General features: G+C 35.8%; 1 protein-coding gene across 1 annotated transcript in view; it reads left to right on the top strand.

The window, feature by feature from the left end:
- Positions 1-1,419: 1,419 nt before the first annotated feature.
- Positions 1,420-14,082, top strand: part of LOC109078968 (PH domain leucine-rich repeat-containing protein phosphatase 2-like) — a 61,445-nt gene continuing 48,782 nt past the window's right edge. Inside the window, exons 1-3 of the mRNA XM_042728668.1 lie at positions 1,420-1,747; positions 5,484-5,761; positions 11,591-11,724. Coding sequence (XP_042584602.1) covers positions 1,583-1,747; positions 5,484-5,761; positions 11,591-11,724 — 577 coding nt within the window. The 5' untranslated portion in view covers positions 1,420-1,582. The remainder of the gene's footprint in view (positions 1,748-5,483; positions 5,762-11,590; positions 11,725-14,082) is intronic.

Here is a 14,082-nt window from a genome sequence, read left to right as displayed (position 1 = left end):
AGTAATCTGCTGTCACCCTCTTGTGTTAAACTTTGAAACTGCAATGACATGGAAGCCAATGTCTGAATTATGCATTAGCTATTAATATCCTATTCTAATAATTTTCATCATAACCCTCTGTTCAGTTGACTCCAGTGTTGTCTTTGTAGAAGTCGTAAAAAACAAAATCAACCTGTTATTTTCCCCTTTAAATTCTTTTGTTCCCAAGACCATTTTTGACAGGTTTATATAGTTTTAATGTGACTGTCATAAAACAAAAATAGACGTCAATCCTCGGAATATAAAAGTGTTTACAGCTGAGAAAACGGCTATGAATTCATAACAGTCTGACAAAAATATTACATAAAACAGGTTAAGTCCTCATTTCTTCCTCTTCCTGATGTTACTCGGCTACCTTGACATGTTTACAGTCATGGACTTTATGCTTTATATTCACTAAAACGTCAAATTTATCTCAGTATGGCTGTGATTTACAGCGTGCTACAACATGTATGTTCAGGTTAAAGTTTAACTGCTTCAAAACACATTGCACAAGAAGAGCTAATCATTCCAGTTTGGGTGCCAGAGGTCAGTGATTCTTGATAAGAGTGAATGACTCCAAATATCTCTAGATTTACAGACCTGATGTTCTTTCAACAGTGCTGACTGATGGAGGAAGTGTCGTTTATCAGAAACACTTACAATAGGAGCAAAACGGACATTGATTAACTAAAAGATTTTTTATTTTTTTTGCCTCTTCTGGAGAGCTGCGTACTCAGTAAATGTTCAACCTGTGTTGAATACCAAATTAAATGTGTGTTTAAAAAAAAAATAAAAAAATGAAACCATTTCTAATCACCAGGGGACAGTTGTTCAAAAAGTTTAATTTGGCATTTAATCTTTGCATTGCATGTACACAAATAACTACTTCTAAATGGTCCATTTGTGATGATTGTGCCAATGTAGTTTACCATCATTGGTAAAAAAAAAAAACTTTAAATATTTTATTTTTGTGTTTGATATTGACAGCTGTTTGGGGATATATTACATGTTACAAATGTATTTTTTGGACCAGTTTGAAAGTTTTATTACATTTTTGTTCCTGAAACCCACCCTTCTGCTGGGATCAGAATAATCCAGTTTTTTTTTTTATCAAAAGTATCCCAATCTTATTAAAACGTTTTGAACAAGACAAACTGAGGATTTAATTCAAATCAAAACCAAGACTGCATTTCGTGATCTAATCCGAAATCAGAATCTTTGTTTTTTTTTTTGAACAACCTATTTTCAAGATTTGATCCAATCCGATGGCCCAAATCCGATCAGATTACTCTTGCACAACTGGCCCCAGGTTTAAGTATTCTCATGAATAATTCAGCAGCGGAAGTTCAGGAATGGGCGGAGTTCTATGAATAATAAGAAGCGCCGCCCCCTTATGTTTATTGATTGGGTTTATTTGACAGCCGTGCGCTTCAGTCCCACTATGGCGTCTCATCAAATCAGGATGGGCTTTTTCTGCCGCCTTCTGTACTGGAATTTATCTGTCGCCGATTGGTATCTCACATCTGGATTTCTGTGCTGAAAGACATCAAATGTAGGCGAAATGAAGGAAGAGAAAAGCACAGCGCGGTCGCTCCAGAGCGCCGACACGGAGCGGAGAAATGCAGCCGATGTGGAGGATGGCCAGGCGGGCAGCGGAGCGCCGCTGATCCCGCTGCTGCATGAAGCACCGACAGTCCGAGCAGGAACGGGAATACGCGTTTTAAAGGTACCAGTTTAGGTCTCAGGGTTGCTGTTAAGCAGCAGGGCCAAAGTACGTGTGAATCCGTGAACTGCATCAGCAATTATCTGTAGAGCACTTCCACACGCCGCCGTGTCTCAAAACCTAGCGAGCTCCCTAGCTAGACAGCATCGCGTCCGCGTCTCGGATGCCCGATATTGCTGTCTGTGTAGGCGGTTCACTGGGCTTTGCAACACATGCTGTGAGAGTGGATGGTCTAGATCTCAATGCCGTCTCGACTGAAAGAGATTGTTCTCACTTTATGTCGCTTCTCCTTTTTAGTTTATGAGCTGTGTCAGAATAGTTCCAGTTTAACGCCTGTAACCTGTTAGGGGGCGTTCTGGGCATTTTGTAATTGCTATTTCTGTCTCTGTACACCGGCGTCAGATGGACGTCTGTGGTCATTGCGTCGCGTCTTGCTGTTTTTTAGCAACTCACTCCCTTAGCCCTGTTGACATGACAATGTCAACTGAAAAAGTAGTCTAGTTGTAGTTTTAAAATCGCGTCTTGAATATGGCAAGCTGTTTTAACATGTATTCCTTTAAAAGTATAGGCCTACATTTAAAACCACTCTGATTCTGAGTCATTCATTCAACCGCAAACTGGTACATTACTGCTTTTAAAACTGTACTTGCAGATAATATAATATTGATGACATGAAAGGCCACATAAGTGTACTTGGAGCACAGATTCATGACTTTGTTTCTTAACACATGTAAGTACGCTTAAGACTTTAAAGAACATATTACATCATGTTTTAATTAGGGCTGTCAGTCGATTAAAATTTGTAATCTAATTAATTACAAGGTGCTGCGATTAATTAATTAATCGCAAACTAAATTTTGCCGTGAAAATACCCACAAAAGATTATTTGAAGCTATTATTGTGTTAAATGAGAAAGTCGCAAGTAGACATTACAAATAGTAGCTTTACAAAGAAATATTTTATTTGATTAAAAAAAAAATGTATTACACAAATGTTTTGGCTACAACGGCCTAACGTAAACTATGGAACATAAAAGAAGATAATTTGAGAAGCATCTAAGTATTTTTTGTTCATGTAGTCAACATCACTGGTAACCAAAGCAGCTTTGTTACCAACAGTCTTCAAAATATCTTTTGTTGCGTGAAAATAAAGTCATTCAGGTTTGAAAAAACATGAGGGTAAGTAAATGACAGATTTGAAAAAGAATTGCTGAGTATTAAGTAGTTATAACAAAAATCTGACTCTTTACTGTACCAAAATCCTATTGATATATCACTTGCATAATAAATTGGAACGCAGTGTACATTTAAAGTTAGTATTTTAAGTGTATACATTTTTTCATTACAAATGCTCAATTACAGATATATTTAAAAAAACATGACAAACAAGTTTCAATAAAAATGACATTAAAATATATTTTAGTTTACCATAAATGCTGGTAAGTACATTGAGAAGTACACACATTACATAATAATACATATTTTTATTAATTTTATTAAATTTTAATATTTTTAATTAAATAAAATAATATATGTATTTATATTATCATATTTATTTGAACTTTACTTTTATTATTCATATCTAAAATTCTAATAACATACTCAATATATAAAAATATATAAAATATAGAAATATTAATTTATATAAAATGTTAATAAAATTATTAATTAAAATATTATAAATTATTATACTATATATATATGTATGTATATGTGTGTGTATATATGTATATGTGTGTGTGTGTGTGTGTATCATGCACACACACACACACATTTTAACAATGTATGACCAAAAGAAAACAATATAAAATACAAAAATTTAAAATACTTGAAAAAGACAAAATAACAATGTTTTTTTTTTTTTCGCATGGCTGAAAGCAGAAATTGAAAAAAGATATTAGTCATGAATAGATTGCTTAGTAGTAATACAAAAACAAATACTAAAAACATGCATTAAATTCGATAGTTCTTTTAATTAAATACATATTAAAACAGCTTGCCATATATTGAAACACCTGTGTTCTGTTCCATTCCACTACATCTAGCTGTTTATGAACGCAGGAATGCGTTGTGTGTGAACGGCACCTCTGTGTGTGTGTGTGTGTGTGTGTGTGTGTGTGTGTGACGTGATAATGCCACGGCCGTTATGCTCACAATACACCTCACATAATACGCCTACAGGAAATATGCCCATCATTATATTCAGGCATTGTAATAGATTATCTAAACAAAATTAGATGTCAGTTGCTTCCTCCTGCCTGTGAGTGAATAAGCAGAGTTTCCTTGTTGAGCTTACAATGCTTTTTTTCCTCTATTATTAGAGCACTGTGTTCTTATAGTCATGCCATCTTATCTAGTTGCTCTTATCTTTATCTTTAAAAAAAAAAAAAAAAAAAAAAAAAACCTTTCGTTATTCACAGCATTAGGATCCAATGCAGTGTTCTCATTCATCAATATTAATGTATGTCATATGTCATTTATTATTGTTTGTCACACTTACAGTAAACCTAACTTGACAGATAAGAGCAGATAGAGACTGGTAATAATGCTGACGCATTTGATTAGAAAGAAGATTGATGGTAAGTCAGCTGTGAAATATTGCTCATTATTATTATTATGACCACATCATTTAAATGAGTGAAACAAACAAAGACAATATAAGACAGCATGTATGAGAAATTGATCAAATCTGATCAGAAATCAGAAGTGATTTAGCAATGACCTTTTGTGGATAGATATTATTCAAAAATATTATTCAAGAATAGGTAAACAAATGCACAAAAAGGTTTATAAATAGTAGAAATGGGTCATAAGCTCTCTGTTCAGTTGAGTATGTGATTAGAAAGGTTAATTGTGTTGAGTCAGTGAGGATCTTTTGATCTTTAGATCAAACCATTGATTGCACCAAATGGATTATGCAATAAATGTGATTTATTCTTTCATAAAAAGTAGCAGATGGTATTAATGTGTTTTAATAATTTCATGTTATGTTATGCTTCACTGAAGAAAGAATGAGGTTTGGAACAACAACTATTATAAATATTATTATTATTATTATTATTATTATTATTATTATTATTATTATTATTTTATGGTTCTTATTATTAACATTAAACCAGTTGTTCCAAACCAATATTATTTTCTTTCTTTCTTTTTCTAAATAAATATTCTGTGGAATGTAGTAGTAGTAATAATAATAATTAATAATTATTAATTATTATTATTATTATTATTATTATTATTTTTTTTTTTAACAGGTTGTTCTAAACCTGTTTTACTTTCTTACTTTATTCTGTGGAACCCAAAAGAAGTTCAATATTTTTTTTTTTTTTTTTTTTTTTTGTCCTTACAATGAAAGGTCGACTGTTATTTTAGACACCCAGAGCTGCTGATGCCAGTGTGTAGTGGTCTGAGCATCATCAGAAAATGATTTCACCAGCCTAACTAATGACATGTCGTCTCCGAAGTGGTCTCGACTCGCACATCTCTGCAGGGCGTTTGTGCCCTGGGTAAATATTTGTGCTGGCGTTGTTTTCTGCAAGCAAAAACAAAGCCTGGTGTCTCTCAGACAGGCTCTGTGTTGCAGGGTGGAGTCCCGACAGCCACCAACTTGTGGTTACCAAGGCATGATTTCCTACGACTGATTTGGACTGGAAAACACTGTTTTTGGCCTTATTTCTAGAAGGCCATAATTTCTCTAAAGAGCGCAAGCAGCATCTAATCTAGACTCTTCTCCGCAGCGTAACATGAAGAGGAATGGCAGTCGAGGGTGCGTGACCCGGAAGACGCGCTTCGGCTCTCGAGAGCGAGACTGGCTGAAGGGCGACGCTCAGCGGGGCTGTGTGTGTCTCTACGGGGCCTCGGAGCCTCAGCCTCCAGCCTCGGGCCCCCAGACCTCCACCAGCACCCAGCCGGACCTGAAGCTGGTGCTCTGCTCCACCAACACCACCGCCGAGGAGCTGTGTGCTCAGAGAGACGTGCAGGGTCTCTATCTGCAGCTGCACGGAGACCTAATCAGGTAACACAGACGCAGAGATGGATGCTCAGTCACCCAGCTGTAATTTTCTGGCTAGACGAGGTCTTGTTTTGGTAATAATCCTTATCAGACTCGCGCTGTGGAGCAGTTGTGCCAAACACACACAGGTCAGGGTGTTTATCAGAAATGATAAGGTGAATATCAGACGCTTATTGGTTATAAATGACTGGTTATGTGAGTTGCAGGGTTGGTCCTTCATTTGCACCTCATGATATGTGATCCTGGAGCACAAAACCAGTCATATAAGGGTCAATTTTGTGAAATTGAGATTTATACATTATTTGAAAGCTGAGTAAATAAGCCTTCCATTGATGTGTGGTTTGTTATGATAGTTGATAAGATAATCTCTTGGCTGAGAGACAACTATTTGAAAATCTGGAATCTGAGGGTGCAAAAAAAATCTAAATATTGAGAAAATCGCCTTTAAAGTTGTTCAGATTAAGTCCTTAGCAATGCATATTACCAATTAAATTTTTTTTTTTGATATATTTACGGTAGGAAATTTACAAAATATCTTCATGGAACATGATCTTAATATCCTAATGATTTTTGGCATGAAAATAAAATGGATAATTTTGACTCATGCAATGTGTTGTTGGCTATTGCAACAAATATACCTGTGCGACTTAAGACTTTGGTTTTGTGAGGTTTTGTGCTCCAGGGTCACATATTTTGAATGTTAATGATCCTCCAGGATATTGTCATCATGATCATGTTCATCTTGTCTCAGGGTTCGACAGCAAGGATGATCTGACCGGAGTGTGAAAAGCACACAAAATTATATAAAACACTCTTTCACAGTACACCAAAAAAAAAAATATATTTAAAAAAAGTCTCTTTCAGCAAATAAAATAAAAAAAAAAAAAAAAAATAAATGACATAAAAGACCAATTGAGTGTACTTGAAGTTTTACTTTAAAGTACAATTCTCTACACGTCATTGTTTTAAAAATCTTTTTTTATGCTTTAAACTTATTTCGATGTGTTTACTTACATACTAAAGCTAAAATGTGATGCAATGTGTATGCATGTATTTTTTTATTTACTTATTAGTTGTTGGATTTATTTTTTAACTCCAGGTTTGCTTTACATTTTTTGTAGGGTTGCACAATTTGGCTTTTTGTGTGTGTGTGTGTGTGAATATCAATATGTGATTATTTTTTGTTAAATCTAAAATATTTTTGAATTCAAAAAACTATTTTCACATTATTTCAGTTTTTTTTTTAATCAAGCATTTAGAAATGTTTTATTTTTTTTACAGTGCAACTGTAATACTGTCTTAATTTTCTGAACAAATGATGACAGAATTTTAACTTAAGTGACCTGTCCCTTTAAAGTCATGACTTCCAGATTTTGAAAACAGTATAAACATTAGTAATAGTGTCTAAGCACCACTAACGATAAGTGCACAAGAGCAAAACACCAGAATATGCGGGCGTTTGCAACACTCCCTGTGCTCTCGAGGCGGGTTTGTGCTTTCCTCTGTGTGTGTGTCTGTGTGTGTGTGTGTGTGTGTGTGTCTAGTGTCCGCTGTCTGCAGTGTCTGTGGTGGTTTTGAAGGTGTGTCTGACAAAGTGAGAGAAGCAAGTCATGCTTTCCCCTCTCTCTGCCCTTCTGGGAATGACTGGGCTGCAGCTGAGATGGCTGAAATCACATTATTTCGCAGGAAGCAGTCCAGCTCTGAGCCGAGGTAAAGCCAGACAGCTAAGCTGAATTAGCTGTGAGGAGGCTGCACATTAGAGCAGCTCGCAGGGACATCTGCTGGTGTGTGTGTGTGTGTGTGCGCGTGTGCGCACTTTCTGTCCTTGTCTACTATTTATTTCACTTCAGGTAAGCAGCAAGAAACCATTAAATCCCTAAAGTGTCCTTGTCAGTTGCACTCTGCTTCTCAAAGCAAAGAGCAAAGCCGGGGCGACTACAGAGTCGGGCTGCATGATTAGTCAAAATAAAACCAAAAGCAAATTATGGCTTAATGCAATTATCAGCTGCAAAGACAACTGGAATAAATAAATAAATGCACTGCGTGTTTCAGAGTGAAGCGCAGCACTGTGTTCATACACACGTGAGCAGCTCATTATCCACCAGCAGCTTGGTTGTTTCTTTTTTTTTCTTTCTACTAGGCTTGATTTTGTTTATGGGTTGCAGTCTTGCATGTATTCATGCTTCGTTTTTAAAAAAACGCATTATTTTTCACATAATTTACCTTTATTCTACACCGCTCTGTCCCTTCTCTGATGAACGGTCTTATGATTTCCTGGTTCTATGAAGGCCCTCCCTCAGAAATACGCGATGGGCTCTGATTGGTTTGCTGGCCTAGTGTGTTGTGATTGGCTAAACCGCCTCTAGTGCACATCTAAACGTCCCGCCCCTCAGCTCAGAATGCGCTCTGATTGTATTGTAAACAATGACATCAACTATATTGCTTATTATATTGATCCCGATTGAGACACAGAGGATATTAGTGAAGAGAATCGTGCAGAACCTGTGCAAGCACGGCTCTTAATGTTATGTTTTTTTGTTTGTTGTCTCATACTTTTAGATACGCTGTTATTTGTAAATGCTACTGCTTCTGTGTAAATGCAAAATGGCGCCGCCCCCTTTGTTGCATGTTCCTGGGGGCGGAGTTTATGTACATTTCTGATTTTGTGACGTCACAAACCCGGGAAGTAGCTTGTTGTAGTCCCTACCAGCCGTATTCGTAGGCATTAAACTGCCGTAATTAAAAAAAAAAAAAATGATATCTCTGTTAGCATTGAACTTTTAGCATCGTAACTTTGCAGAAATTGTTTAAGCTCAAATGGCAATATTACACACTAACCAACGTTAAAAAAAAAGTGAAATCACAATCAACCACCCCTTTAATGTGCTTTTAGGAATTTAGCATGCACTAACCATCTTCCCATACTTTTAATGAGGAGCGCTCATAAACAAAAGAGAAGTTTTGAGGGCAAAATAAAAGTTCAGTGGTTTAATGTTTGAAATGGAAGAAATTAAGACATCCATAAATATAAGTATTTTGATATTTATAGTTTCAATGTGAAATACAAGTATTATGTTATTTCTTATTTGTTTTATTTAGTAATGTTTGTGTTGGTATAAATGAAAAAAATGTTATATAATTATATTATGATAATGTTTATTATTATTATTATTATTATTTATTTTTTATTATTAGGAATATTGTATTATGTATCTTAAATACTTTTGAGAAATTACAAAAATATTTCTCATTTTGTTTTAGTAATTTCTATTATTTATATATTAATTTACTACTACTTGTAAATGTTTTTCTTAATTTTTTTAATTTTGTTTTTCTTAATTTTTTTAATTTTAATGCAAAATTACAATCTATTATTTTTTATTTATTTTGAGTATTAATAATAAAAATAAAAATAATACAGATTTTTTTCTTTTACAGTAAAATTACAAAATTAAAATAATTTATTTTTTTGTTTTTATTTAGTATTTGTTATATTGTTGTATTTCATTTATTTATAATAATAATAATAATAATAATAATAATAATAATAATAATAATAATTTTTTAACCAAAAAAATATTTTTTTTAACCAAAAATATTAATAATATTTATTAATAATATTAATAAAAATATTTTTTTAACCAAATCTCCGTCTGCTGAATTGGGCTTCTGCTGTGAAGGTACGGTGCGGCCGACCCCTGCTCCGCTTCAACACGAGGACACCTGACAGGTCTGTCTGTGAGCGTGTGATCGGAGCAGCTGCCAGGCTCTGGGTCACAGATTGCAGTGTTCACCGGCCTGTCTGCTTCAGAGCGCCGCGAGGATCCGTTAACAGGATTAGAGCGCTGGAATGAGATGACGATTTAATCAGGGAGAGAAAGGCGGCGGCGCTGCACGAGGTGGACGATTATGAGGCTGGACAGTTTTAATAAAAAGCAGGATGCCGTCATGTCACGAACAGATGATGGAGTCAGATCAACAGACTGATTATTTGCTTTGTTTAAAGGGAATATTGTCAGACGTCATGAGCTCGGTGTGCTTTTGCTTTCAGCGCTTTAATGAATGTTGAGATATTGAGTTGGACGAGACGTGATCCCTGTGGATTGGGATATATTATCTGTCTGGCGTGCTGGGAAAACACCCAACTCTGAGGGAGAGGCACTGCTGGAGGATGTTAGGACAGAGTCTGATCTTAAATCGAAACACCTGTGTGTTGTCACGCTTGTTCAGAGCTGGGATACTTGCGTAGGGTCGTGTGTATGAAGAAAAATAATGACAAATGTCTTTGAAACAAAAAAATATATTATGCACTGAAACTGAAAAAAAATAATGCGTTGCCTCAACAGTTTTTGTTTCTCAGTGCCCTGAAAATACAAGGCATTAAAATGCAAGCACTGTTAATGCAATGTATTATTTTTTGCTTTTTTGTTTCAAAGACATTTGTCGTCATTTTTCTTCCATACGCATCCATACACTATTAATGACTTATTGTTTGTGTACAAATACATTATGGGGACTAAATGTCCCCACAAGTATAGTAATACTAGTAAATGTTGACCTTGTGGGAACATTTTTTTGTTCCCCATGAGGAAACGGATTAGAAGTACATTGCAATGGCATTTGTGTATTTCACAAGGGTTACATGAGGTTTGGAAACTGAAATTGAAAAATTAATGGCAGTATTTATTTATTAAATGTCATTATAAATCTGATAGTTCCCTGATTGCTCAATAATGTGCCCCAGTCAGTCAAAAATACACAAATATACCGATTTTAAAAATGAGTATCACCATGTTGTACTCATTTGATTATTTGGTAAAAACAAACACGCATGGCAACAAGTAAGGAATATTTCCTGTTCATATAATCTTTCATCTTCTGAAGACATTTAGAAATTTCTTAAAGGAATAATTCACCCAAAAATGCTGAAAATTCACTCACCCTCAGGCCATCCAAAATGTAGTTTTTTTTTTTTTTTTTTTTTTTTTTTTTTTTTATCAGATTTCAAGAAATTTATTATTTCATCTCTTGCTCAGCAATGGATTCTCTGCAGTGAATGGGTGCCGTCAGAATGCGAGTCCAAACATCTGATAAAAACATCACAATAATCCACACCGCTCCAGTCCAGCTGCGTGTTTGTAAGAAACAAAACCATCAAGACGTTTTTAAGTTCTTACTAAAATATGCATTCATAATCCATAATTCTTAATGCTTCCTCCAGTGAAAAAATCAATCCCTTTTGTCCTCTCACATCAAAATCCACTGATAAATTGGTTTAGAACTGTTTTAACTCGTGATCTGTGCAGATTTCTCTCCTGATTCAGATGAGACAATTTTTTTTGTTTTTACTGGAGAATGCGGTATTAATAATAAAGGACTTATTTTAGCTAGAATGCAATGGTTTAGAGTAAAAAAAAAAAAAAAAAAAAAAAACGTCTTGATGGATTTGTTTCTTACAAACATTCAGGTTTTCTCTTCTCAAGACGTTAACTGATGGACTGGAGTGGTGTGGATTACTTGTGGATTATTGTGATGTTTTTATTAGCTGTTTGGACTCAATCTGACGGCACCCATTCACTGCAGAGCATCCTTTGGTGAGCAAGTGTTGCAATGCTGCATTTCTCCAAATCTGTTCTTCATCTTGTCCTAAGGGAGAATACATTTTCAGCAATTTCATTTTTGAGTGAACGATTTCTTTACAATGTTTTGTGAATCTGACACCTGGTTTTGTATGACATGCGTCTCTAAAGTGTATTTGTCATTTGTTTATGATTCAGAGCGCTGTATTTGAGTTTGTTCTCAGCTCTGACTCTGGTCTCCTCCTGTTTGTAGGAGGCTGGACCCCTCCGAGCGTCCTCTTCAGATGCTCTACGACTACCTGACTGCCATGGGCTACGAAGACCCACTCCGTGTCCAGCAGGAAGCCGCCAACTCCGACCTCAGCTGCATGATCCGCTTCTACAGTGGTGAGTTGTGGGCCGTGGGATGCCGCTTTCTGCTCTGTTGACTGAGCCAGAATCCCAGAGCTCTGTGAACACTTTGTTGGCTTTACAGAGCAAACTCTTTGAGTCCACCAGAGCTGTTGTGTTGTTTAGTATCCGCTCGAGAGGGAAGCTCATGCACCATTTCTGCGACTTGGTGTAGTCAAATACTACTGCACGGGTGCAAATCTGTTTTTGTATACAACGCCTTTTCCTTGTTCTCTCTTTGGCCTGACAGCTGTGGAATGAATAATGGGCTTTTTCTCGAGTCATGCATCAGTGTGTGTCTGATTCTAGCTCGTTCTCTTCAGTCACACAAAGGATGCCAATTAAGCTTTTGTTCCAGCATCCAACATGTACAAACCTCTTCCTGATGATGTGATTGGCTGCTTTTTTTTTTTTGAGATTGGAAAAAAAACAACAATAAAATGTTTTTCCTCCTTCGATCAAAAAAGTACTGTGTCAGTACCACAACACAGTTGTATCAGATGGTAATGCTATGGCATTAAATGATACCATGGCATGTCCATATTAAGGTATTACCATAGTATCATTTCCAGATAAGCATGGCACCATCATGCTTTCTTTGCTGGCCATTTCTATATGTATAAATACTGAGATGTTTATTTTCACAAAGAATGGGAACTTAATGTTGTATAAATATGGAATGATTTTTTAAAAATAGGTTTAAGAAATGTTTTAATTTATTGAATTCATGAAAAATCATGTGGTGTGACCATAATGGAAATGGAAAATTTATTTATTTATTTATTTTTTGTAGCGTTGCACCACATAAAAATTAGCTTACCTTGCCTTGTCATAAATTGGCAGAGTTATGATGCATGTAGGAGGCTTGTTGAACATGGCACACAATCGTGTGGGTCTACATAGACCTCTCTGTCGTATCATTTCCTGTTTCTTGTTTCCTGTGGCTTTAATGTGACATTCACTATGCATTGAATGTTGAATGAGTAAGCAACTGAGCGGTTTTGGCCGCAGCTTCTGCATAAATGTGTAAATCCTAAAGCAATGTCTGAGGTATGATGAATTCAGCTCAGTGTCGATATGAATAGATTTGATTACGTTCAGCATTTTCCACAGTTTTGTCATAAATTTGAATATTGTGCAGTGTGAACATAACCAAAGATATTCTGGTCCCTAGCTATGTTTGTGTAACTAAAACTATTAAAAAATGTTTTTCAGTAATTGAAATAAAACTGAAATTTCTCATTGGTGAATGAGACATGAGGAAGTCTGACAGTGCTGTATTCATCCCTCCACCAATGCCGCCTCTCGTCCTGTCACTGGTTAGCCTCTCGTCTGTTTTGGAGGAGGCGTGACTTTGGAAAGTCATTTGCAGGGAGGATGGGATCTTATGCTTTCAAAGCTAGCTTGCTATTATGAGTCTCTCCGAAATTGCCTACCCTATCTTTAAGCAATAATGATGCAATATTACATAATGGAAAGCTTTCATGAACTGTAATAAAATTCCCTGCATATGGATGCATCCTCCATACTGTCCTTCCTGATTGCATTTAAGCAGCTGCTGTTAGATGCAGACTATCTCTGGGCCTGAGTAACCCACGGCTCCTCTTGGTCCGGGGCAGTGAGTAAATGCCCATCTGTCAGGGGAACGGAGACGTACCATTCCTCATCCTCAGGTCCTGTCAGGGCTGTGGCGGTGAGGTACAGTCCCGCATGTCCGCATGATATATGGCCACGGAGACTGAACTGATGACCTGCATCCTTCTCATTTGTACACTCTGACTGTGGGGACAGGTGAGACTTAGTGAAATAGAGTGCTGTGTGTTTGCTGTCCTAAAACGGTCCCACCATCTCAGGTGAGGAAGACAATCAATATCGTATAGATTGGTAATGTTACTTTATTACAATGCTGCATCGATCTACTGAAACCAGCTATTGATTTTTTTTTTTTCTAAATTGATTTAAGGCCTCGTAATTTACAGATTTTGGGCCCAGATGAAATTTATGGATGCATTTTCTTAGCTGATTTGGTTGGAAATCTGTGGAAATCTGGTGCAGTTTGGATTTGAACTGGAACGATATATACTACAGTGTTATTGGTAGCTAAAAAACATATGAAATTAAACAAAATATTAATAAACAAGCATGCATTGACCAAGGAAAGACTGACGGAATGTGAGCAAATGTAAGTTTACATTTTTATCAAAAATACTTTTAATTTCTTAACACTTATATTTTTTTTTCTAAATAAGTGTTTAATTAGGTTAATTGTGCACTTGTAGTGTACTTCAAATCTTAAGGTGTTTTTTTTTTTTTTTTTTTAACTGTACTTGCAGGTAATGTAATATTAATAAAATA

Source organism: Cyprinus carpio, chromosome B7 (assembly GCF_018340385.1).
Source record: "Cyprinus carpio isolate SPL01 chromosome B7, ASM1834038v1, whole genome shotgun sequence".
In the NCBI taxonomy this organism is placed as follows: Eukaryota; Metazoa; Chordata; class Actinopteri; order Cypriniformes; family Cyprinidae; genus Cyprinus; species Cyprinus carpio.
Note: the sequence above shows the minus strand (reverse complement) of the source record. Positions and strands in the feature narration are given on the sequence as shown.